At 39.7% G+C, this 24,783-nt stretch overlaps 5 protein-coding genes across 5 annotated transcripts; 1 reads left to right on the top strand and 4 right to left on the bottom strand.

Moving 5' to 3' along the window:
- Positions 1-1,102: 1,102 nt before the first annotated feature.
- On the bottom strand, positions 1,103-4,265 carry LOC6497158 (cytosolic 10-formyltetrahydrofolate dehydrogenase). Its single transcript, XM_001962615.3, has 3 exons — positions 4,107-4,265; positions 1,920-4,025; positions 1,103-1,863 (listed from the first exon to the last, which is right to left on the bottom strand). The coding sequence occupies exons 1-3, from the start codon at positions 4,110-4,112 to the stop codon at positions 1,234-1,236; spliced, it is 2,742 nt and encodes a 913-aa protein (XP_001962651.1). The 5' UTR covers positions 4,113-4,265; the 3' UTR covers positions 1,103-1,233.
- A 686-nt stretch (positions 4,266-4,951) lies between these two features.
- Positions 4,952-6,729, top strand: LOC6498373 (putative gustatory receptor 39b). The gene is made up of 3 exons (XM_001962616.3): positions 4,952-5,923; positions 5,977-6,144; positions 6,203-6,729. Exons 1-3 carry the CDS (start codon positions 5,048-5,050, stop codon positions 6,257-6,259), a joined length of 1,101 nt encoding a protein of 366 aa, XP_001962652.1. The 5' UTR covers positions 4,952-5,047; the 3' UTR covers positions 6,260-6,729.
- Positions 6,730-6,902: 173 nt separating this feature from the next.
- Positions 6,903-12,081, bottom strand: LOC6497156 (dynein axonemal assembly factor 1 homolog). Its single transcript, XM_032455217.2, has 5 exons — positions 11,840-12,081; positions 11,312-11,781; positions 11,185-11,249; positions 10,999-11,084; positions 6,903-10,933 (listed from the first exon to the last, which is right to left on the bottom strand). Exons 1-5 carry the CDS (start codon positions 11,985-11,987, stop codon positions 7,140-7,142), a joined length of 4,563 nt encoding a protein of 1,520 aa, XP_032311108.1. The 5' UTR covers positions 11,988-12,081; the 3' UTR covers positions 6,903-7,139.
- Positions 12,082-12,270: 189 nt separating this feature from the next.
- Positions 12,271-16,221, bottom strand: LOC6497155 (CD63 antigen). The gene is made up of 4 exons (XM_001962619.4): positions 16,127-16,221; positions 14,123-14,219; positions 13,428-14,006; positions 12,271-13,372 (listed from the first exon to the last, which is right to left on the bottom strand). The coding sequence occupies exons 2-4, from the start codon at positions 14,183-14,185 to the stop codon at positions 13,307-13,309; spliced, it is 708 nt and encodes a 235-aa protein (XP_001962655.1). The 5' UTR covers positions 14,186-14,219; positions 16,127-16,221; the 3' UTR covers positions 12,271-13,306.
- Positions 16,222-18,673: 2,452 nt separating this feature from the next.
- LOC6497154 (protein dimmed) lies at positions 18,674-24,520 on the bottom strand. The gene is made up of 3 exons (XM_001962620.4): positions 23,996-24,520; positions 21,518-21,737; positions 18,674-21,451 (listed from the first exon to the last, which is right to left on the bottom strand). The coding sequence occupies exons 2-3, from the start codon at positions 21,689-21,691 to the stop codon at positions 20,402-20,404; spliced, it is 1,224 nt and encodes a 407-aa protein (XP_001962656.1). The 5' UTR covers positions 21,692-21,737; positions 23,996-24,520; the 3' UTR covers positions 18,674-20,401.
- Positions 24,521-24,783: the final 263 nt, after the last annotated feature.

The following is a 24,783-nucleotide window of genomic DNA, read 5'->3' as shown; positions in this document are numbered from 1 at the left end:
ATAGGTACTGTGGCATTGGAATAAAAAGACGGTGGCGGTATCGTTGGAGTATTCATTGTTTTTCCCTTTTTTTTATAACGCACTCCGCTCTTTAGGGATTGGGCACTGAAGAGCTTTAAGCTACTTTTTCTTCTGCGATAGGCAGTGCCTGTAAACCTTGTGGCATTCAAACTTTAAGATTATAAGTATTTTAATATAGAATCAGGGAGATAAGCCTTATTGTTTCACTTAAAAATACATTTTTATATTCTAATTTTATTCCAGGATTTCATACACTGCTAGAGGGTATTTTATGTATTTTAGAGAGTAAAGAAGAGGTATCCTGATGATTAAATATATGTGTTCTTCGATGATATAATCATGTCCCCTATCCCATATAAAGCTTAGACTCTCCTTAAGGTAATAAAATTAAAATATTTCTTCCTGAAAAATTGGTGTGTATATTTTTTGTCTGTCTTGAGACTAGTGACCTTTTGGTAGCTTACTGTCGTTATTTTTAGTCAATTAAAATGTCAGAATCCACATCCTTAATCAGAGCCTAACCAAATCAATCTATCCAAAGGAAATCCAAGCAAGTCAAAAATAGCAGAACAACCTTTCAGCGGCAAATAGTCGGATGCGGCGAATCTGAATTCGTCCTGCGCAGTAAAATGATTTGTTAGCTTTGGAAAAAGGGAGAGACTTGTCCTTGCAATAGGATACTTATTGATTATTTTCATAGTCCCAAGGAGTTGGGCTTCAACCATTTGTCAAAGTGGTAATTTAAGCCATTAAAACCAACAATTAAAGTATACATACTCTAGTTAAAAGGACATATATAAGACTATCAGAAGGGGAAGCTGGAGCTTTTTTTTTCTCTTCGGAACTTTGTCAGCCCCTGCGTCAAATGCTCAGCTGATTTTTAGTTACACAACAAATATTACAGATGTAATAAAACACCGCCGGAATTAAGTCATCGGTGGCAGGAAAAAAAGAAACACTTCTCTAAATGACATTCATTCTAGAAATATTTAGTGGACAATTTGGTTCAAAATATAAATAAAGAAAAGAACAAGGAGAAGACCTTTTTAAGTGAAAATGATTTATAAACTATCTCAGTTGCTTAAATATTAAATATTGTTTATTTATATGGCATGTATAATATAATATTATTGAGTAGATTACTAAATGCTTTGCAAAGTATTAAGTCTTTTCCTGGAGGGTCATGGTAATCTCAGATTCAAACAGGACTCTTTAGTATTCTATGGTAACACACTTCGTCTTCAGATAATCATTAAGGGCCTCCTGACCCAAGTCCTTGCCATATCCGCTCTGCTTGAAGCCTCCGAAGGGAGCAGCCACGTCGGTCTTGTTGTAAACATTGATGAACACAGTTCCGGCTTCGATGCGATCGGCAAAGCTGAGGGCTTTGTTAATGTCCTGGGTGAAGACTCCGCTGGCCAGGCCGTACTCAGTGCGATTGGCGCGCTGCATCACAGAATCCACATCGCTGCCGTTGAACTTTGAGATTATCATGATTGGGCCAAAGGATTCCTCCTGGGCAATGAACATGTCGTCCGTCACGTTTGTAAACACCGTGGGCGTAAAGAAGTATCCCTTGAGATTCGGAACACGGCCACCGCCGTAGACCAGCGTGGCACCCTCGGCCACGCCCCTTTGAGAGAACTCCAGGAGCTTGTCGAAGTGGGCCTTGTGGTTCTGGGGTCCGTGGGCAGTGGACCGGTTAAGTGGATCCCCAATGGTCATCGAACGCAAGTCCTTGACGACACGTCGTACAAACTCATCGTGAATACGATCTTCAACGAAAAGACGTCCGGCAGCGATGCAGTTCTCTCCCTTGTTGAAGAACACCGAAGACATGCCCTGGGGGAAAACAGTGTACTTAGAAATAAGTTTTTTAAATAAAGAATAGTACTTACGTGCTTGACGGCCTTGTCCAGATCACAGTCGGCGAAGATTATCAGCGGACTCTTGCCGCCCAGCTCCAGCGAGCACTTCTTGAGGTTTGAATCCGCGCAGGACTTCATAATGTGCTTGCCGACGGGCGTGGATCCGGTGAAGCCCAGTTTCCGTACAAGTTGATGATCGGCCACTGCCTGACCAGCTTCGGATCCCTTGCCAGGCAGGACGTTTATTACACCTGGAGGGAATCCTGCTCGGACTGTCAATTCGGCAAATTTGAGAGCAGTCAGGGGGCAAGTCTGGGCGGGCTTAATGAGACATGTGTTTCCGGCCGCAATGCAGGCAGCCATTTTCCAGGAAAGCATCATTAAAGGATAGTTCCATGGTGTCACCAGACCGCAGACGCCGATGGGTTCTTTGCGAGTGAAGGTCAGGACGTTGTTGGGTCTGGCCGGGTTGACGGGGATCGTGTTTCCCTGGATCTTGTCGCACCAGCCGGCAAAGTACCGCCAGGCATCTATGGACATGCCGATGTGGGTCTTGAGGGCCAGAGTATACACTGCTCCCGAGTCGACCGATTCAATAGTGGCCAGTTCCTCCTTGTGCTTCTCCATTAAATCGGCCAGGTTGAGCATTAGCTGGCCTCGCTGTCTGGGCGAGATTTGCTTCCACGATCCATAGAAGGCACTGTGAGCAGCCTGCACTGCCTTGTCGACATCGTTGGCCGATGCACAAGCCACCTGGCAGAGTACTTCCTCATCGGTGGGGTTCACAATGTCCAGGGTGGCACGTTTCTCAGCGTCCACGAACTCACCGTTGATGAAGAGCTGGGTTGGAACTCGGATCTCGCGCTTGTTGGCTTTCAGAGTGAAGCCTTCGTAGGCCAATTGCTGACCATCTCCACCGCCACTTCCCTGGCGTAGAGTCCTAACCAGCAGGTCGAAGAACTCTTCAAACACGGGGGCCATAAACACCTGCTCGTTCTCCAGGGGCACGTCAAAGGCATCCTTCACCTCCTCCACCAAACGTACCACATCCATAGATCCTGCGCCGGCTGCAAAGAAATCCGTCGATGGCTCGATCTGTTGCTTGATTATGGCCTGCCAGATTCCGGTCAGTTGCGCCTTCTTGGCCAACTCGTCCTCACTGAAGTCGGTAATGGGTTGCTGTTGGCCTTGTTGGAACCACTGGCTGGCATTGATGACTTTGGAGCCGCGCTTTACACGGCGGACGTTGACGAAGGCACCGTCCGTACCCTCGATGAGGAGACCGGCACTGTGGATCCATGCCGGCTTGTTGAGGCCCTTGAGGCGCAGGGCCTGGCCGCCGGAAACTGGGCCGGCGGAGTACAGGTGAGCTCCAAAGAGTCGAATCTCTTCTTCGGTGCCGTCCGGCTGAATCACTGTGACTATGGCTCCGGGAACCGAGTCCAGTCCTCGCACAAAGTTCCATATACGCTCGGCAGATTGTTGAAGATTGAGCACCTGGTTCTCCGCTTTGAACATGGCCGGATCGTAGGTAGCACCCACCTCTGTCTGTGTTATTTTGGGGGCAGATCCATTGGCTACCATATCGACGGCAACTCCCATAGCTTTGACGCCCTCGGGGTAAAGGAAACGTTTGTAGATGGTGTCCAGGGTATCCGTGGGCTCCAGGTTGGTCTGACGGGTGAGAAGAAGCGGTCCCGTGTCCAGGCCGTCGTCGGCCCAGAAAATGCTGAAGCCGGCCACCTCGTCGCCCTCGATCAGTGTCCAGGAAATGGCGCTGGCTCCTCGATGACGCGGCAAAATGGACGGATGATAACAGATGCTTCCTAGGGGCGCTCCATCGATAACCTCCATGGGAATAAACTGGGAGCAGTAGGGCAGCACATTCAGAGTAGCTCCCACTGTTTTGTACTGCTCCAATACCTCTGGCACGGTAACTCCTTTGCGACGCCAACTGGCGAACTTGAAAACAGGAATCTTGTGAGCGGTGGCTGTGGTGGCCAGAATGTCCTCTCGACTTCCTTTGTCCGGAATTGTGAAGACCCCAACAATCTCAATATTGGAGCGCTCCAGGAGCAGCTCCAAGACGTCTGCCGCAAAATTGCTTTGGCCAATAATGGCAATACGCAGTTTTTGCTGAAAGATTGAATTTTATTAGAGATCGTGCGTTATTTGTAGAGGCGCTAGAATTAATATAATTTTGCATTTTATACTAACAGCCATGTTAATTGACACTCAAGCACTTTTGTCACAAACACTTTCAAGTTGACTTTTTCTAATCTGCAACGAGCAGTTCTAATCCAAGCAATTCTGGTAATAAACTTTTTCTTTTAATGTACTTGGCAAGTAGTTCCAGAGCCGGTCAACTATAAACTGAAACTGAGTGAACAAACCGAATCGTATTTATACCCTTGGGCCGGCACACACAAGTTCGTTATCAACAGATGATTAACAAAAAAATACAACAAACTTTCAACGCATGTTGTTGGCTCACTTCGCATATATTTCATAATTAAATCATCCAGAACTAGATTTCTTATCTGACCCATGAATATACGTAGCTGCAACTTATTCTGCACGCAACACAAATCGTATGCGTGTCTATTTTGCATGATCAGAGGGCAGACTCTTTCTTTCTTTATTTGCAATATTCTGAAGAATTCCGAAGGTTTCCCAAATGGCCCAACAGTTGGGAAAGTAGACGGAATGTAAGTTGAGACCCAGTGACTTACTGAGGGGGGTTCACCTGAAGTGCTGACTATTAATGTCTGAGTGGGGTTTTCGTTTTCATCGCAAAACGACACGTGTTTTCATTTTAATATAATCTAACACCTCGGTGACCTATTGATTAACTTCACTCAGAAAAATTTGTTATTGAATGTTCAGCATTTACTTAATAAAATAATAAATACTTTAGAACAAATATAGACCCATTTATAAGACATAATCCGTTCTAAAAAAATATGATTATGCAATTTAAAATTTAAAACAGAACAACACATTATTTATTGTGCAGGATTACTTTAATATTCCGATATCGAAATCTCCGATACTTTGATCCATCGACTAGTTGTTGCCCTGGAAACTATTAACACTAAAAATTAACCAGTCTTATTCATTTTTAAACCTTTCTGTTAGTTTGTTATATCCACCACAGAATGTTGTACGCCTTGCAGCCGCAACTAAAGTACTTTGCTTTTCTGGGACTAGTTCCTTGGTCTGAGAATGGGCAGTATCTACAGAAGGCTTACTCAATTTTTTTAATATTATTTAATGTGGGTTTTCTTGGATGTGGCATTTTCATCGAAAATAACGAAACCATTTTTCTCTCGGTGCTGGTCAATGTGGTTGTTTTTGTTGCCAAGATTGTGTGCTCGATCATAGTACTAGTGCAGATGATAGTGCACCATAATGACTACTATAGATTCTGTTTCAAAATGAAGAGCATAGAACAGCGAATTCAAAGTGAACTTAAAATATCTGGCAAGAGATTTAAATGTTCAAGCATATATAAGATCGTGGGACTGGCATTGATGTCCATCTTCGGCTTTATCCCATCCATATATGTAGCCCTCCGACTAAGCCTCGAGTACTTTTGGTCCTCGATCATGTCTCTGATTATCATCAGGGGACAGTTTGTACTTTTGATGCTTTACATTGATTTGATGAGTGAGATCGTATATATCTTGGAAAATCGGATCCAGACCGTTCTCAACTGTCACATACTAAGTGGAAACTGCATCCTGGATGGAAACTGCAAGAAACTCTGTTCCCTGGAATACCTTTTGTCGCTCAAACAGAGCTACATGGAACTACATAGCCTGTTTATCTATTTTAGCCACCTTTTTGGCTGGTCCATCCTCAGCATATATGTGGTTATGTTCTTGGACAGTACTGTGGACTTATATTGGACCCAACAAGTACTAGCCGGGTTCTACGACAACACATTCCTGTATTCCACATGCTCGGGTTTCTTTCCAGCAATAGTCTTAATTTTGGTTTTTTGTCGATTAGGTGAACAATGCCGAAAACAGGTAATAGTTCTATACGATTTATAAGTCTTTAATAATCAAATTTTGAATATTAGAGCCTACTTATTGGCAGCCATGTCCGAGGACTCACCTGCAACATTCACAATTTGGGAGAACCTGCCTACATCGATCTGGTCTCAGAATTTGTGATGCAAGTGGAGCATAATGCCTTAGAAATTAATGTTGAGGGGTTCATGATCATCGATAATTCCCTTCTGATGTCGGTTGGTATATTTTCAAAATGATTACCCAAAATGTGTCTTTACTTTATGTTAATTTCAGATACTAGCAGCTACGGTTACTTACCTCATAGTTCTGATGCAATTTAGTTCTTTGTAGAGATTTTTAATAAGGATGGATTATAATAATGCTTAATTAAATACACAAATGTTTGGTCCACTTAATTTTTTATTATAGTTTTCAAACTGACATAATTAGATAAGATAAAAAGGCCTATGAAATGTTTTATCGTACATTCCCAATTTGGAAAAGTTACCATATCTTATCAGAAGCCTTGAATTAACCAAAATAATTTTATTATCAACATCCGCACATTTCAGTATAAATAAAAATGTATAAATTCAAAAAGTGCAACTTCGCAACAAATATTTCAGTCATCAGGTGTTTAGTTTAGCTTGACATTCATTGGTGGGGGGTAAAAATAATAATGATAAGACGAGGAGTTCATCTATTTTTTTGAAATCATACATTTAATACAGTAAACAATTTTGAGCATGTGATCAACTGCTGCTAGGTGGTGAAATTTTGGGGCCCGTCTATAAAAAAGTAGAAACAACTGAATGTTCGGTTTGAATATGGAATACCACTGACCAGCTAATCTTACCAGGCGTAATCAGTGGCAGCTTAGTGATAACCTGGTCGATTGCCCTGCGCCAAGTACGAGCAATAAGAAACAAAGCGAACCGGTTTTCCAGTTCCACTATAAAATTTCGATCCGGTTTAAGGTGGTTCAAGATGTGCCAATTTCGATAGACTGCCGGGGCAAACGGTATAACCGAAGTCCGCCTAATCGCTTTTCAAGTGTTTTTTACATTTTATTAATTTCCATAGACTGATCGCTCCTTTACTGGTTCGAGGCGGATTCAAATCTATCTCTTATCATTCGAGGCGATTAGGGAAATGTGTATGTTATTTTTTTTTGTATTTTTGGAATGTTCATCAACTTGTTATTAACTAGCAACTGAATACGAAAATAAAACTACTTAAAAGTAACCTGAGCACTAACTCCGATCTCCTTGATCACAACTTCACCATCATCGTCCAAAATCTCCAAACTACATTCAATTTCTTGAGTTTTTACTGATTCCTCATAAATTGGATCATCTTCTGTATGGTTTTCTTCGGGTGCTTCAAAATAATCAATTATAAAAGGTTTTTTATCATTTGATTCAAGATTAGTGGTTTCTGATCCATTTGATTCAACATTAATGGCTTCTGATCCAGATGCTAAAGGGGTATCTGTATTATCTTGGTTTGTATCGTCCTGTTTTTCAGATTCAGTACTCGGATCTTTCCCTTCTTTTGGGTTTTTCTCCTCTATAATAGCTTCAACTGGATCTGTTTCTTTTTCATCCTCCCCAACTACATCATCCTGCTCCTGCTCATTTTGTTCATCTACAATTTCGAATAATTGAAAATCTTCCTCATCATCACACTCATCACTTTCACCAAACGGCTGTTTATCCAACCTGGCTATATCCTCGGGATCAAGAAATTTGTGCAATCTCTTGGATATTATGGCCCATTTGGCCTTTGCGGCTTCAGAGGCTTTAATTCTAGCCAATTCAGCGGGGCATATCTTTTGTTCTATTTCCGATCGTGAAGCATTTTCATCAATCTCATGAGAGGATGGGCTATTGAGTGATATCTGCATATTCTTCTCGTGAAGACTATACAAGTTTCTTCGCGTGGCTTCTTCACGTTCTTGCACCATTTTCAAGTCGGCCTTAAATTCTTCGGAGTAAAATGATTTTAAAACGGATTCTGGTAGCTTAGGGGGCTCTACCATGGCTACTTCCTCCCCAGATTCATAATCGGTTGGGGCATCTGACTGACCGTCGTCGTCAATGTCATTATTGTGTCGGGGTTTAGGCTTAGATTCCTCGATTACATGGTCGCCACTTGCCTCGTCGGATATTTTAATTTTTGTATTAACTACAGTTTCTTCCTTTAGTTCGTTAAATGTCTTGTCTTTATCCTCAGGGTCTTCTTCATCAGAAACATCAACTTGGCTCTTTTGTTCAAAAATCTTAGATCGACCGACAGACAAGCTAATGGCTCCCATCTCAGTCGATGTGTCCTTAGCTGAAGGGGCAGGTGGTATTAGCTGAAGTTGGCGTTCCCGTTCCTCGTACTCTTTCATGCGAATTACCATTTTCTTTAACAACTCATCTTCCTCCTCCACTTTTGGATCTACCGGCTTTACCTTGGACGCTTCGGCATCATCTTTGGTTAGAATCGTCTGAAGCATTTCGGTTTCTTCATTGGTGAACTGCACTTCCCGCGATCCAGACTTCATACAGGCCTTAAGTTCGTTGTAGCTTCTCATGCATTCTACGGCGGCTTCTGCCTCCTCGTTGTTGGGGATTTTCTGGAGATCCAGCTTCTGGAAGAATTCAGTGTCCAGAGTGCCGAAGGTTGTCATAGCTTCAAGGGAATGGAACTCGGATTCCGGATCATTCTCCTTTTCTTCGTCGGCGTATTGTTCGGATTGTGGATCCAGACCAGCCCGCTGCAAGGCCTCCAAAACCAAATGCTCCTCCGACTTCCTGGGCTTGGGCTGGTAGGGAGTGGTCCAGGGACGTTTCAGATACGCCTCCAGGGATTTTTCCTCTTCGGCCGTGTCATAGTCATCAGACTCCGAGTCACTAATTAAGGGCGGTGGTGGGGGCAATTCCTCCAATTCCCCAGTGTCCTTCTTGACAACCATCAACCTGTTCTCGACCACCTCCAATGTGTCATCGTATTTGTCGCGTTGAGCAAAGCACCTCGCCGCAGAATTGGCAACATGGCGCTTACGTTTCTCGTTTTCCATATTTATTCGGGAATCCAAACTTTCAGCAGTGTCCTTGTTAAATTCCTCAAGATTTTTCGACTTCAACAGCTCCTGGGCGGCACGGATTTTCTCCACTCCAGATGTGTGTTTTCGTCCCAGTAAGGTTGGAGTCGAAGGATCAACCATCGAGCTGACAAAATCAGAGAACGTGTCCAGGCATTCACGAATGCTTTTACCACGGGCCGGATCCTCCAGTTCAGGTGGTACCAGTTTCTCCAACTTCGGTTCTGCTGAATAACTGAACTCCTCATCAGACTCTATCACTCCGAACTCGAAATTCTTGGTCTTGGGCTCCTCGGCAATCAGCTCTCCAATGAGCTCGTCTAGCAACGAAGTACAAATGCTCTTCAACTCGGAATCCTCTACGATGACTTCCTCCTGGTACTCCACCGTCGTTTCAATATTGTACATTTCATTGGTTTCGTCCTCCAACTCCTGCAAAAGTTTGCGTAGCTCCTCCTCTTCTGCTGCCATTTTTTGATGCATCTCAGCGCAAATCCTTTCAGCGGCGTCCAAGCTCGTCATATTTGTGATGGGATTTTTGAAAACATTGCCTTCTTTATTGGGATTCTTTAATTCTTTTCGAGGCAGTTGCAGCTTAAGCTCCTCCTTTGACCAATTCTTTGCTGGGATATCATGTCCAGCACCAAAAACTCTCGTAGGCACGTCATCTGTACTATTGTCCAAGATTTTGGCAAATAACTGCTCTCTCTCCGATTCTTCTAACAATTTTGAGGCATCTTGAGTTTCCTCTTGAGTGGGAAGCTTGGCGTCTTCAGGTTTAGACTCCATCCTAGTTATCAGTTGCTTTCGACATTCATTCATTTTCTCGGTAAGGACAGGCGACTTGGCTTCCAAATGAACCTTCAAAGCCTCTTCGTCTGTCTCGGTGTCAGATTGGTCTATTGAGTCGTCCATCAAACCACACAAAGGCTCTGAAGACTTTCTAAGCTCCTGTAGGTCCTCCTCCATGTGCATGCCCATTTCTTCCAAATCGTGGGAGCACTTTTCATTGGCCATAGCACAGTCTTCTTCCAAGTCCATTTGTTCCCTGGTCTTCACAGTAGAAAACAAACTTATGTCTTCCAGTCTCTTGTTAGTACTTCCATTAACATTATTGCCAATTTTCTGCTCAATATCAAATTCGCTTGATTCGTCTATGGATTCGTTATCCAGTAGCTCCTCAAGACTAACGCCTGAATTATCTGGGCCTTCAGGTTTGTAACAGGCCATCATTTCCTCGACAAGCCTGTTTCTAATATCCTGAGCGGTTTCTTGTCGATTTTGATCTTGGGTTTGAGACAATGTTCTAAGAGCCTGGCATGTTTCCATTAAATCTTTAGGATCATGCTCTGAATCGCTGTTTAAAGCTTTTTCATTATCTTTTGTATTATCTAAAGGTTCTGTCTTGTTATCCGCTTCAGGTGTTTCTTTGACATCGTCATCTTTGATTTCCTCATCAGCTTTTTTATCATCCTCCAAGGCGTCTAGTTTTCCCTCCGTTATCATAATACGCTTTCCCTTGGTAGTAACCTCTTGTGGTTCTACCTGATCGTTATCACTATGTTCAGTTTCCTCCTGTTGCACCTTCTCTTCCGGCTTTTTAATGATTTCTGTATCACTCGATGGAGTATCATATAAGTTCTTGGGGCGTCCCTCTAGGGGTCTGCGATTACTTATTTGCTCAGCTATATAATCGGCCTGGGAACCGACGCTTTCATTATCATCTGCCGAACTGCAGCTGCTATTATTCTTCGAGGATGGCGGTCCCGATACCTCGTCCCACAGATCATCCACAGTATTATTTTCCAGCTCGCATTTTTTACGGCAATCCTCGGCGGACTTGAGGGCTTTTTGCTCGTCTTCCGAATCACTGGACCTGAGTAAAGGATCTTGCTGATCAGCTGGTTTATGTTTATTCCGCATACGAATAGTGCCTAAAAATATTACGGTCTTAATAACTTATAATTAATTAAATTAATTTACACTGTTTTAATCTTACTGTTGACACTGTCACGTATTTTTCGACGTTCAGCCCGATTCCAGCGATTGTTTTCCTTACGTTCTCCTTCATAGCCATCTCGTTTCCTAAGGATTAGTGATTATTTTTAAATATATTCAGTTATTTATAATTTGTTTAAAACAACTTATTTAAAGAATTCAAAATATGTATAGCTCGAATTCTTACCAAGCCTCAGCACAAGCACGATCTCGAGGAAATACAGGACGACTGTCCAAATATGTAAGTTCTTTCTAAAGTCGAAAGGAGTTAATAAAGATCTATAAACCGCTTAGTTACAATATAAATAACTTACACATGCCAGAATTAGTGTTTTACGATACTGTGGAAGTCGGGATACAACTGGATTTCCCTGCAAAACTAATACTTTTAGATTCGGCATCTGCTCAAATATCTTCACAATGAGTATATCATCAATTCTGTTGTTCGACAGATCCAAGACAGACAATGTCTTGCATTGAACCAAATCTGAAAGGCTTTCGGCATCTTTCAAGTAGTTGGATGCTATATTAAGTGTATTCAGTACAGGTAAAATGTCGCTTCCAATATTCTCTATTTTGCGAATATGATTCGAGCTCAGGTTAATTGTGTCAAGCCCAGGACAGGGTGCCAAATTTTCAATTTTTGTAATGAGATTATTTTGAAGAAACAGACAGTTTAGTTTGTTGAGTTTCTCCAGGCCTTGGATCTCAGAAATGGCATTACATTCAAGCCAAAGGCACTTCAGCTCAGTATACTCCTCCAAACACTCAATGGATTGATACCCTAAAGGGGATTCTATATAAATATGCTTTCTAATATTAAAAGGCTAATAAATATTTACCCTGGTAATGCAAATAAAGTACGTCGTTAAGTCGCGGAGTCTGATAGAGTTTGTGCCTCTTACATAGCTCTTTTAGGCCCTTGCTGGTCATTCGGTTCAGACCTGTTACTTCTCGGCGGCCAGCCACTGTTCCGGATCCTTGTGACATTGTTTTTATTTAGTACACACTAAAAATTGTATTTTTCGAATGTCAACTGCTTATTTTGTTGAGAAAGAAAGACTTGTTGACGCAGTTGCAGAATAGCCAACTTCTGTTCTTTCAGGAAATATTATTTACTTTGATGTTATAACAACGTTGTTAATGGCAACCGCTGTTATTGGTATCCAGGTAAGATACAAGTTTATTGAAGAGCACTAAGAATGAATGTATTTACCAAAAACAAATAAAAAATACAATCTTCAGTTTAAATGAAGAAAAAAAAACACACTTTTGTGGTGCTTCACAAACTTTTTATTTAAGGTTACTCGTACATACAAATACATATTTAAAATTCATAAAGTTACTAATAATATTCAAGTTTTTTTTAGTTGTAGACAATTACAAATACAATGATCGTCCATTATAAAAGCCTCAAGATTCATATGTTGTGTTTTAAAAATGCTTTGTATAATGCAGTTCAATCTTAATGTTTTAAATTCGATTTGAAGCCGATTTATTGTGTTTTTAAAAATGTTAAAATTTACATTTAATTGGTGCACCTACGGGTGATAATTAATTCTATAAGGCGTAAACAATTTATAATGAAATTTCAGTGCATTTGGTTCTTATTCTTGCACCTTCAAACGATTAATGTAGACACTATTCAAAATGTTACAGCTTTACCAATTGTTTCTTTAATTTAAATCTCCAAAACCAAGCAAGGAAATAAAAATCTAAGGGTTTTGATTCTATTATGAACATAAAATTAGTAAATAGAAAAAAATTAACAGCAGAAATAAAACAAAGCCAGATCACAGCTTTTCGAGTATAAGATTTCCAAAATATGCATGTTCCAATAAATTTTTAGGTTCCCCTTCGAGAGGCCAAGTCCTTCAGTCAAATAAGCGAGATTCTTTTTCAAAAGTTGCTTTTCGAATTGATATTTTGCAGATATTTTAACAGATGGATATGTAAATATGCAATTTTCTTTAGAATAGTCTACACTAAAATAAAACAGATTCATGAAAACAAGGTGGGATTCTTCGGATGATGAAAATGAATGGGTTTTTAGCGGTGCACCCCATCTACGTGAATTTATAACATACATGTTTAGTTATATATAATCATATAAACAAATAATACAAATTCAATGGGAGTATGATAATATATCAGGTGGAAAAATAAATTGGCATTTTCTGGTGAGAATTTAAGTGGGTATGTTCGATTCTAAAACAGTCGCTAGAAAATCTCTCATACATATAACTTATTTATTACGAAAATTGGTGCTCCCATTTCAGAGTCGACAAACAGGATCTTCGCTGCGCATTTTAAACGTGATCGTAGCTCCTCCGAAACGAACGATAAAGGCAACAGGCGAACAGTATGGTTAATAACTAAAAAATATTCCAAATTAATAAAAATTATCAGATAGGTGACTAAGAGACTTACCTGAATACCAGCAACTGCCAAAACCACTGAGGCTAAGATCAATGTTTTTGAATCCAATATTGTCAGTAGTTTCTGAAGGCATCCCTGGGGTGTGGCGTAGTCAACAGTGCACTCCTTAGCTACGCTTAGATTGATGACCGAGCAGCAGGCCGCCGGAAGGGTCTTGTTTGGGAAAATACTCTCCCAATCCTCGGGTCCATAGGTGCCGCAGCAGTCCAGTTCGGTTTGCAGCAGAGTCCAAGCATCACGGTAGTCATCCCTCTGTTTGTAGTTGCTCATGGTCGAGTTGAACTGTCCCTCCATCAATTGTTTGAGGCCAGTGTGCTTCACATAGCCGGCAACGCCCAGTCCAATCTCGAATAGGAAAATAACTACGGCTAAGATGGCAAAGCTCAAAATCATGCAGCTGCTTTCCTTCAGAGCTCCACAGCATCCCAGGAAACATATAATGGCCACAGCAGCTCCCACAATCATAAGAATGATGGGAGCCGTCCAAATGTGGTCACTAACAAAGTTTGAATAATGTGCATAATTCAATTGGACCATTCCACCCACCAAAAAGATGAGTAGTCCAGTTAGCTAAAGTAGATAAAATAAATAGCTTAGATGAAGTAACTACACTCTGGACATGGGAAATATTTGTTTGACTTTATATGGTATGAGATTGAAGGAACTTCTTCTCATAAGGAACTTACCGCAAAAAGAAGATTGCAAAAGAATGTCAAGTATTTGACACATGCTAAGCCACCTGAAGCCATTATGTCCCCAAAACCGTCAAATCGTACTTCAATGCTAGAATGGAGGGTTGAAACAAAAATGATAATAACACAAAAATCAATATTATGGTCAACCGCAAACGAATGGTCTAAAATATAGGACTCCGAGCCAACCCCGAAATCAAAGCCAAGCCGTGTGGTATCTGTTGGAACCTTAGCGCTTAAAAAACATCCTGCTACCCCATAACCTTATCCATAGAGAGTACTGTCCTGGCCAAATAGCACTAATATGTACACGTAATGACTCTTTTTTTTATTTTTATTTTGAGTATTTGTTTTAATAATTTTGTTTGGCACAGTTGCCCCAAGTGGCCCAGTTGCAGTCGCGTTTCCATCGGTTTTTAAATGGTTTGGGGTGTTGGTCGCGGTATGGCTTGGTGGAAAGTATTTGGTACAAGGACAAAGTACTTTGGGTGCATTGAGTTCCAGTCAGTTCGGCAAGGCAAAACTCAACCCCATAATACATTAGAACAAAATGTTTAAGAAGGCTGAAAGTAGGCATATCCCACAACTGCATTTCATAAAATTATGGAATACATGGGAATCTTATCCATGGAAAGCATAATTCTGTAAAGAATTATATCTATGAATTCGTGTATATTTTTCTATTTAAAAAATAACAATAAGTTGTTTACAATTTATAAAAATAGAGTCCTCCCTAGAGTTTTATCCAAACAAGAAAAATTTTTGCTGACTGAATTAAAATATGAAGGAATGTTTGGAGCAAAGATCTCTGTCGAAGATTTCCTATGTACATATGAATGATATGTACATATATAGTACTCATAATCATATATGTATGTAAGATCTCATAATAATACCATTATTGAGTAACCCAACGGTTTGAACTCTTCAATCAGAAGAGGTCGCTGCTCCAATTAGCGCAATGGCACCAGCCCTTCCTTGGCATAGGCATAATAGTGTACACTACGGACTGTTGTTATGCGAAATCGATCGTTTTGAAATCGTGTCAACCGTGGAAAAAATTGCAAAGAGTCACTGGGACAGTTATATTAAATGAAGCTCTATCAAAAAAGGGTAGAATGAAAGTTATTCCTGACCACCTGCCACATGACGTAGAGCAATCAATAATACATCACCCACGCGTATAATGGACGTTATGTCTAGGGAAGTGGTTTATAAATGTAAAGGAGGTCATTTATTATTTATTTCTATGGAGTGCTATATCAGAAGTATAAAGCTCACTTTTCATATCTTTCCCAGGTCTTTTTCAGTATGTTTTCCCTAACTAAAGTCATTATATTTTTAATTACTAGTTGGAGAGCCTACTAAGTCTAATTATAATAGGTTTCGCTAAGTTGTGGCTCCACTGTACTACCGGTAACGGCCACTTTTAGCTCCAGGTGGAGCTTTCGAGGGGGAGTTAACACTAAAGTGGAACAAGAAGGACGGTAGGCTGGGTCTGGACATCAATATTTCCAGTCCTTCGATGGGTTAGAAAGTAATGTGTGGTCATGTGTGTGTGTGTGCATAATGATACACCTGGGTGGGTTGCGTGCCACCTATTAATTTTGGAAACAAACCCGTTGGCCTGGTCATCGGAATTCTCACGCATCGGAGCCTCTTTTTTTGAAACTACTGCAACGCAATAACCTTCTAAAACATAACAATTTCACTTAAGTATGCTGCACAGTACAATAGCATCTAGAATGCTGAAATCTCAGGTAAAAACGAGATTAAAAAAAAAGAGACTAGGAAAAACAAAGGCCAGAAAGTGGAGCGGAAGTAAGGCACTGAACCTGAAAAGAAATAACTTCACACTCGCCCCCCTTCTCTCATGCAAGCGGCTCTAATTCTGTCTCTACCTATTGCAGTAACAACTCCAACTTTAAAATTAAATACTCCCTGAATCGTTGACTTACAGTTAATTCACTGATAATGGGGTTTAATTTGTGTATATACCTGTCTAAAATCACGGCTCTATGTAAGCGTTTGATTTATCCGCACTCGCAGAACTCTTATCGGCACAACAACGAAAATACAAATAATGTTCTGGTTGCAGAGTTTCCAGGCTGCTCAAGCTGTACTTGAAATGGTACTAAAAAATCCGTTAGGCGCGCGAAGTTTCGAAAACCTGTTTTCGAGTTAAGGGTAAAATAAACAAGTAATAATATACCTGTTCTATTATCCACAGGTTGGAAGCCAAGTTTTTGAGAATGGGTATCCTATGGTACAAAAATGGCAACTCAATATTTGTAAAATATAGTTAAACAAATTATAAAACCTCGTAAATCTTTGAACTTAAAAAAAGGGAACTTAATAAACAGGTAATGAAATATAAACTGAAAAAGATATACTGTGAACGCAAAGGGAAATTTCTAATATGGACACATAATTATGTAGATTCCACAATATTTATTTAGCAAATTAAATAATTTTAAGAAATAGTACACTATTTGCTATGTTGTATTCCCTAGTTTAATATTATTTTTTTAATTTAATTTAACAATTTAACCCTCTAGTGCCCAAATTTTCTTTTCCAAGAAAAAAATTATTTTTGGATTCAGTATGTATCAAAATTAAATGTTTGTTTTAAAAAAAAATTTATTTTTGCTCGAATCGAGTTTTATATGACTATATCCTTGGACCGCCTAGAGGCGGCTTTGGGATGATAGGCCAACAAAAAATTAGGTAATCAATTCTGATACCTATGTGATATGTTCAATAATAGTATAATAAAAAACAAGAAAGGAAAGCTAACGCCCGACGAAAGCAGTCCGCTAGGTGGCGCCACGCATTTTAAATTATTAGATGTATAGCGGATCGTATATAGTCGGCCGATCCTTATGAAATTTGGCATATTGAATTATGTTGCCCAAACAGTAATCTGTACCAAGTCCCAACCGTCTAACTTAAAAAACACCAAAGTTATGGCATTTCCGATCAATCAGTTATATGGCAGCTATAGGATATAGTCGTTCCGACTTATATACTACCTGCAAAGGAAAGAAGGGTGTGTGCAAAGTTTCAACTCGATAGCTCCAAAACTGAGAGACTAGTTTGCCTAGAAACCGACAGACAGACAGACAGACAGACAGACAGACGGACAGACGGACATGCTCATATCGACTCAGGAGGTGATCCTGATCAAGAATATATATTTTCTTTATAGGGTCGGAAATGTCTCCTTCACTGCGTTGCACACTTTTGACCAAAATTATAATACCCTCTGCAAGGGTATAAAAATTGAAAACACTTGAATGGCGTATCCAGATTTTGAAGTTCTCCGAGGTCAGGCTCATTAAAGGATATTGCAGATATATCCATGAATAGGTTCATTTGGTACCACAACATCTTTTTTAAAAGCGGTGCTTTTGGATCCATAGTCCAAACAGATCCACATTCAGCTATTGTGCTTTCTTTAACATGAGCAGTATTATGATCAGCAGGCGCTTTACGTTTGCGTTTCTATGCTTGAGGTGAATTGGACGCAATCGAACTTGAGGGTGACAACCATTTTGCAAAAGGAGTAGGACTTCCGCTTGAAGTTACACAAATCTCTCTACCCAACATAGATCAATGTCATGGTATCAATGCCAAAATCAATAGAATTTAATAATTTTTCAATCTCCACGTCGGAAAGAGCTGATAACTTATTTACATTATTCAATTAATTCATTATTCAAGCAGTTATTCGTACTTAAATATGTCATAAGTTGCTTCCCTTTCTAAATTACTTTATAAATTTTTTTTCCCGAATTGTCCCAAGACCGCCTCTAGACGGGATATTTTATAAATGCAATAAAAAGCTAACGAAAGCTTATTTTTAGTGTGAGTTTCGTATTTTGCGTCCTTGAGACTATCAACAACACGGTACAATTTTTTATTCCACCGGCAAACTATTTATAATATTTAAAAAAAATATTTACATTTTGCACTTTTTACAAAATAATTAATTCATTCGAGTTTCACAAATTTTCTTCTTCAAATGAATACAGCAGCTTGCGCAAGCTCTAGTATGTATTCCAAAAGCAACCAACTTAATTTTTGGACTTTCCCAAATTAGAAACAATGCAAAACCGAGTCAAAAGGATTGAAAAGAATAAAATAACGGTATTTTTAACATTACCCGTCTAGAGGCGGTCTTGGGCACTAGAGGGTTAAATACAAAAAACCCGTTTTACGCGTTTTTGAACACATTTTTATAGTGTTAAACGTGGGATCTTTTTCAAGCGATGTGGCAACGCCATGTGAAAACAATGGTGGAATCTTAAATACTAGATTATATGAAAGTTTAGACACATATTAATTTATTTTAAACCTAAACTCATTAATTAACTTCAATAATACTAGTTCATTAATACAAAACTCCATCTTGCATTCGACTTTGCTCTTGCTAATTGCATCTTTTGCATCTATAATGGCGGCAATGGAGCTTCCGCTCTAGCTGCCATGTCTATAATTCCTCCATTACTTTCGAAGTTTCAATAAAACACAATAAATGTTTTCAATTTATTTAATATATTTTCGTTTGCACCGTTTTAGGCATTTATAGCATTATTTTTACATTGTACTTTATTCATAGAGATGTGTGAATATACCTTTATTTTCTTGTACCCAACAAATGCTCGTCAAACTACACCCTTATGTTTTATTTACATTACGAGTTATATATTTAATATTTATATTTTTTAATATTTGCTTGTTTTTTTTTTTAGCACATTTTGTTGGTGAAAGCAACATTTGAAACGGTGTGTATACTTATGTTTAATAGACAGTAATTTAATTTAACTTTTACAATGCGCATCTAAGAAATGACTAAACATCTATATTGCATTTTCCAAATATATTATTTGCTAGTTATTTTATTTTCGGGATTAGAACATGACTAGAATTACAATTGAATGAACTGATCGCTCCGACTAGCTGCGAAATAACTCCAGGACACGAATATTGCTCGGCCCACGGCGATTTCATTTCGTTTGCTTGTAGATTTTTGACATAGGCCCTATATTGTTAGATATTTCTATGTTTAGTTTGGTATGTTAGCTACATATTTACATTGACTAACCCATAATACACATTCCGACTAATAAAACATAATCAACAAGCTTAACTTGGCATCTACGAAAACAGAGTCACCCTATCGACAATTTTTCACTTAATTGCTGCTAAGACCCCAGCATCTTCTTAAGCTCTCACACACACACGCATATACATACACACACACAAACACACACCCATTACCTATCACCCATCCTCATAGCCTGTGACCCATTCCTAGCTCCCACCACCCATTGAGCACCGTTATTTTATTACTGTTTACCGTTCCGAGCGTCACTAGTGTTGTTCCTTTTCCGCGCCCCGTGGGTTCGTTCGGGGTTCGACCCATAACGGAAGTGTGCCAATTCCAGTGAGCCATTCAACGTTTCGGTGTGTTAATTGTTTAGAAGCCCCCCTTCCTGCATCCATGTCCCTCCTAATCCATGGTAAGTTTCAAGTGCATTAAAAAGATCATGGGTGGTAAATTAACTTATTGGCGCGTCACTTCGACGGCGACCGTAGTCGTCCGCAGTCGCCAGAGTTGCTAGTTAACGGTAATTGATGCTTTGTGTTGTTGCTATTGCTGGCAATTATATTATATAATCGCATACTATCGAACATTACTTCCTGAACAGTCCTTACATCTTGATAGGACTTTGGATATTTTTCTCTGTTTAAATGAAAATGTCATTTTTTTAAGGTTATTCTATCTCTATTCTTAAAACTAAACTGGTTTTTTGAGTGATTTTACTTTCTATATTTCAACGTATTATAATTGATTAAATTTGACTTTTGGTTAATTTTTAATTATCTTACTCCTTAGGTTTTGAATCTTTGATTTTTTTGCATAAATTTACATAATATATTCTTAAATAAGTATTATTTGCTTCAACTGAAATCCGTAATGAGTCCATTTTAAATTGTTTTTGATTTCAAAAAAAATATATAGAATAACCAACACATATTTTAACATTAAAGACTTTAATAAAAAAAAATAATGAAAAGAATATAGAATTTTTGTTTAAAACAAGTGACTTAATGGGTTAAATTTAGCTCTAATTAATTGATCAAAAAAGGACACCCTTAAATATATTTTTTAAACTTACATTGATTCTCTATTACGTTTTTAATGAAGTTTTCATACAGAGTTACTTACTATATAGCTTTCATTCGATAATTAGCCCACTCTGGGGCTTATAAAAACTCCCGGAATGGTTCGTCAAAGTTATCGTTAACATCCGGGAAGGTTCCGGAACTGCCGCCGACCCCAACTCCCACCCCTACACCCACACCCACTCCAATGCCCACTCCCACGCCCACCGGAGTGTTACCATTGAGTATAAGAGTAGACTGTTGCTGCTGCTGATGTTGCTGTTGCTGCTGCTGCTGCTGCTGCTGCTGCGGTTGCAACATCGTGCCTCCCATGTGAACATGGCTAAGCATCGCCTGCTGGTGGTGGGGCAGGTTGGCCTGTTGATGGTCCAGCGGCGTTTGTATGTGCATGCTCTGTGGCTGGAGGTTCTGCATCGAGGAGGCTGTGCTTGCCACAGCGGAGGCGTTCAGCAGGCTGCCATCGGTGGCGGCCAGGAGCGCACAGTCGTAGGATGCCCCGTTGGGCATTGTGTCCTCAAAACAAAGCGTGGCCGCATTCGCACTAATGGTGGCGCCACCCAAGCCACCTCCTCCTCCATTCTCCGCCGTAAGATTGGAGAGCAGAACGCCGCCGACGGCTCCAGAGTTCAGCTCCATGGCTGCGGCCTCTTCGTTGCGTTTGGAGAGTATAATGTGCGTCAGATTGATGATATAGTTCTTGGCCAGCGTCAGAGTCTCGATCTTGGAGAGCCGCCGCTCCATCTCCACGTGGGGGATGACTTCGCGGAGCGACTGGAAAGCATCGTTCAAACTGTGCATCCGCATCCTTTCCCGCTCGTTGGACTCCAGACGCCGAAGGTTCCGTTCCTTGGCATTCAAGGCGCCCTTGCGCCGCCGGTTTGAGCTTGAATTGGCATTGGACGAGCTGGAGTGGGCGCTGTTGGGTGTTAGGCTCGAGGAGCAGCTTCCGTTTCCGGGCTGCTGGCCACGCCCCCGACTCGAGGCCCGCTGGTTGTCTTGTGAACCGCCCTGCTGCTGGCCATTGGTGGTGGTGCTGCTGCCACCGCCATTGCTGCTACCGCCGCCGCCGCTCGTATCGTCGCTCTGGGAACTGGAATCTGTCATCTCCAGGTCGCAGGTGTTATTGCTTAACTGCAACGCAACAAGAAAATCGTATGAAAATGACAGTCTCCTCCCTTTCCGTTCATCTACCTCTACCTGTGAGGTGCGTCTGGTGGCGCGTCGCACGGGCCGTGAGATCCCCTCCGCCGATTCCGGTGACAGGCCATTGTGTCCGTCGGTGTTGTAATTGTTGTTGTTATGATGCAATTGCTGCTGCAACTGCATAAAGTCGTGGCTGCTCATCAGTTCCGTTAGCTGGGTGGCATTCATGGCTTCGAAGGGATCCAAACATTCACAAATATCCAGAAAAATATTGCTAAAGGATAATGGGAAGATAATAAACAGATCATTTTAAAAGAAACGGATAATATTATGTCTTAAAAAGGATTTCACTGGCTTTTAATTTCTAAAAGGAAGTTAGGAATCAGAAGGGTTAATATAATGGATTCACTAATAGATTCAAGTTTTCTAGTAAGGCTTTAGAAAATGAAATTTAAACCCTGATTATTTTTTCAACATCCCTAGAAATTTAAACCCGACTTTATACAAGTATTGTAGAACATTAAAAAGAGAAAGGATCGGATCATTATTAAACCTATAGAAAATATCTTTAAAAGTGTATTTTTCTAACACAGCACATCACATTTCATCATTTAACGATTTACTTTTATAAATAATCTATGAGGATTTATTAGTTTTTATTTATTTATTGTTTTTTGTCTTTTCTGATATGACACCTATTTGGACATTCGTTATCTTTTATCGATATTTGCTATATTAATTGAACAACACACGTGACTATTTGACACATAAATTAGGTCGAGTGACGCATAGCTATTTCGAGTTGTAATATTCAGAAACAAAAATGCCGGTAATATTGGAAAAATTCTAATTTTATATTCGGATATTGACAGTCTATAGATATTCTAGAAATTGCATTGTAAGTTGTTTTTTCAGAAAACTGTTGAGAATCACTGTTGAGAAACTGTGGAGTGCGTTCCTCTTTATTTTTATTTAAACCATTAGTAAAAATACCAAGAATTCTTCGAAGATCGTTTTCACTTAGCCTAATGTGTACTTAACGGGTTTCTTTTTGTTTAAATTAAGAAAAAGAAAACTATAAGCAATGGGTGACCGATGAAGTGCCTTTGCCGCAGCCGCGTTGTTATGGTTATGCCCTTTGGCTTTCCAGCATTTGACCCGGAAACTGTGTTTCAGCATTTAAAGAGCGGGGGCACGGGGACCTGGTGGCCTGGACATGAACAACGACTTTGTTGTAATAGAAAACGCGCATTTTGCGTTGCAATTCTTTCTCGGTCGGCGTTAAGGTTGAGAGAAACAAAAGTGTCGCTATTATTTAACGACAAATGTTTCTTTGGCCCTTGAGTATTGCTCTTCTTTAAGAGTGTTTGTAGAAAAAAAACTACAAGAAAACATTAAACGGCCAGTGGAGGCGGGAAAACTTTCAAATGCTTTTATTTGGTAAGGGTTCTAAAATGTTTCCATAATTATTTCTTGAGGAACTATAAATGAATCACACCTTAATCAGTAATTATAAATTAAGCTTGAACTAAAATATATATTAAATGGATTTATTATTGTCTCTACATTACTCATCTATATTTTTCCAACAAATTAAACCCACATCCATTAAAGGCTTACTCGCCCCAAAAAGTATGCTATCTTACAGAGATACTGGGACTTTGATCCTGTTTAGAGATCCTATTCAGCCCTGTTTCCAATTCCAATGATTATTTTCTAAAACGTCATCAAGTATTTTCATGGTTCCACATTTATACATTTTTTAACAGATTCTTTTAAATTCAGTGATTTTTAAAAGTGATTTTTTTATTTTTCAAAGGAATACATTTAATGTACACAAATAAGGTCGGAATAAGATACACATAACATGTTTTTTTTATTAAATTATCGAGAGATCCACCTCCGGATCTATTAGAAAATATATATTGATGATCACAATCTGCTGATACTTTTTATTTAAGTAAATATCTTTGAAAAAGCCGTGTACCCTTTAAATCCTATCCGAAAGTTGACTTTGAAATTCAATACAGGGAGTGCAGGTTCTTTGCAACAGTCTGCACCTTGTCTTGTGTAATATTTATTATGCTTTCTAGTAAATAAAGAATGTTTTGTTTGCCCTCTTGGATGTGGGTTGAAGCACGACTGGAACAAAGGTGCACTGGTTTTGACAAGTATAGTAAGAGTTTCGTTATGGTATTAACGCAGTTATGGTGAATTGAATGAACTCAAATTATTCAATCGCATTGAACTTCAATGATTGAAGAATGAGGACTCCCTTAGCTCTATACAAAGTTTCATTGATTAAAAATTTGATGTATAAACGATATATGAGCTGGAGTTTATAGAATTGTTGTAAAAGAACTACTGATCTTTAAGAAAGATCCGCTGAGATGAAAAGAAATGAAAAAGGATATCTCTTTTGGAATTTTTTTAAAGGTATTTGTTTCCAGCGGTATCCACAATTGAGTAGCGTTTTTCTCGCTTCTACCTTTTTTTACGTAAATATTTACTAAAGTTTAATCTTTAACTTACAAATTAATTGGGCAATTGCTGAGGAATTATTATTCAAAACCTTTTCAACTTTATTTGTATGATGAAATATATTTTTCAAGCACTATTTTCACACAAAATGTGCAAACACTTCACATTTTCTCTGATCATTTTATTTTTTGTTATTTAAAAACTTTTCCATCCAATAAACAGCACTAAATTTTCCAATATATCTATAAATATAATCACTAGGTTTTTCCGAAATTTGCGATACCGACCAACTGGCATTGGATCAAGATTAGCGGAACTGAGCGCGCAGAGTAGACCGGAAACGCGGAAGCGTTAAGAATGACGGCCACTTGTGGAATGGCTGCAGCGACGAAGAGTCGCCGTTTGGCAGCCCGAGCTCGGGATAAAGGCGAATCACAAGCTTCGGCCGATGGGGCACGAGTCGAGCAACAAGTCCACCAAACCCAAGGGTTGGGGTGTCCACCGGCACGAGTTCCCGAGTGAAAGCAGACTGACGAATCGAGAGCAATTCAAAAGGCTCAAAAAGTGAGTACAAATCCGAGTGAGTTTCGGGCTTGTGTCAGTCGACGAACACGGCTAAAAGTGCTGGCTCAGTCTGAGACATTTCAAATATATGATAAGGCTATTTTTGGGTCATGGATTGATATCTGATTTGTTCTATTTGCTAAAAATTGCTTTAGTTATATATTTCAGTGTCCTGAAAGAATGTAATTCACTTTAAATAATTTTTTTAAGCACAAATGGTACTCTTGATTATAAATAGGAAAGGACAGAGTTCCCGGCCTACAAAAACTTTAAAT

Source organism: Drosophila ananassae, chromosome 3R (assembly GCF_017639315.1).
Source record: "Drosophila ananassae strain 14024-0371.13 chromosome 3R, ASM1763931v2, whole genome shotgun sequence".
In the NCBI taxonomy this organism is placed as follows: domain Eukaryota; kingdom Metazoa; phylum Arthropoda; class Insecta; order Diptera; family Drosophilidae; genus Drosophila; species Drosophila ananassae.
This window is presented reverse-complemented; position numbering and strand designations above follow the sequence as displayed.

Excerpts from the sequence above, each read along its gene's own strand:
- LOC6497156 (XM_032455217.2), bottom strand. The coding sequence starts at position 11,987 with ATGTCACAAGGATCCGGAACAGTGGCTGGCCGCCGAGAAGTAACAGGT. Across the intron at positions 11,250-11,311 it reads AAACACTAATTCTGGCATGT|AAAGAACTTACATATTTGGA; the intron begins GTAAGTTATTTA and ends TTTCGACTTTAG. Across the intron at positions 10,934-10,998 it reads AATACGTGACAGTGTCAACA|GCACTATTCGTATGCGGAAT; the intron begins GTAAGATTAAAA and ends TAATATTTTTAG.
- LOC6497155 (XM_001962619.4), bottom strand. The coding sequence starts at position 14,185 with ATGGCTTCAGGTGGCTTAGCATGTGTCAAATACTTGACATTCTTTTGC. Across the intron at positions 14,007-14,122 it reads TTTGCAATCTTCTTTTTGCG|CTAACTGGACTACTCATCTT; the intron begins GTAAGTTCCTTA and ends TATCTACTTTAG. Across the intron at positions 13,373-13,427 it reads TGGCAGTTGCTGGTATTCAG|TTATTAACCATACTGTTCGC; the intron begins GTAAGTCTCTTA and ends AATATTTTTTAG.
- LOC6498373 (XM_001962616.3), top strand. The coding sequence starts at position 5,048 with ATGTTGTACGCCTTGCAGCCGCAACTAAAGTACTTTGCTTTTCTGGGA. Across the intron at positions 5,924-5,976 it reads GTGAACAATGCCGAAAACAG|AGCCTACTTATTGGCAGCCA; the intron begins GTAATAGTTCTA and ends TTTGAATATTAG. Across the intron at positions 6,145-6,202 it reads ATAATTCCCTTCTGATGTCG|ATACTAGCAGCTACGGTTAC; the intron begins GTTGGTATATTT and ends TGTTAATTTCAG.
- LOC6497158 (XM_001962615.3), bottom strand. Across the intron at positions 1,864-1,919 it reads TGGACAAGGCCGTCAAGCAC|GGCATGTCTTCGGTGTTCTT; the intron begins GTAAGTACTATT and ends GTTTTCCCCCAG.
- LOC6497154 (XM_001962620.4), bottom strand. The coding sequence starts at position 21,691 with ATGAATGCCACCCAGCTAACGGAACTGATGAGCAGCCACGACTTTATG. Across the intron at positions 21,452-21,517 it reads CCACCAGACGCACCTCACAG|TTAAGCAATAACACCTGCGA; the intron begins GTAGAGGTAGAT and ends GTTGCGTTGCAG.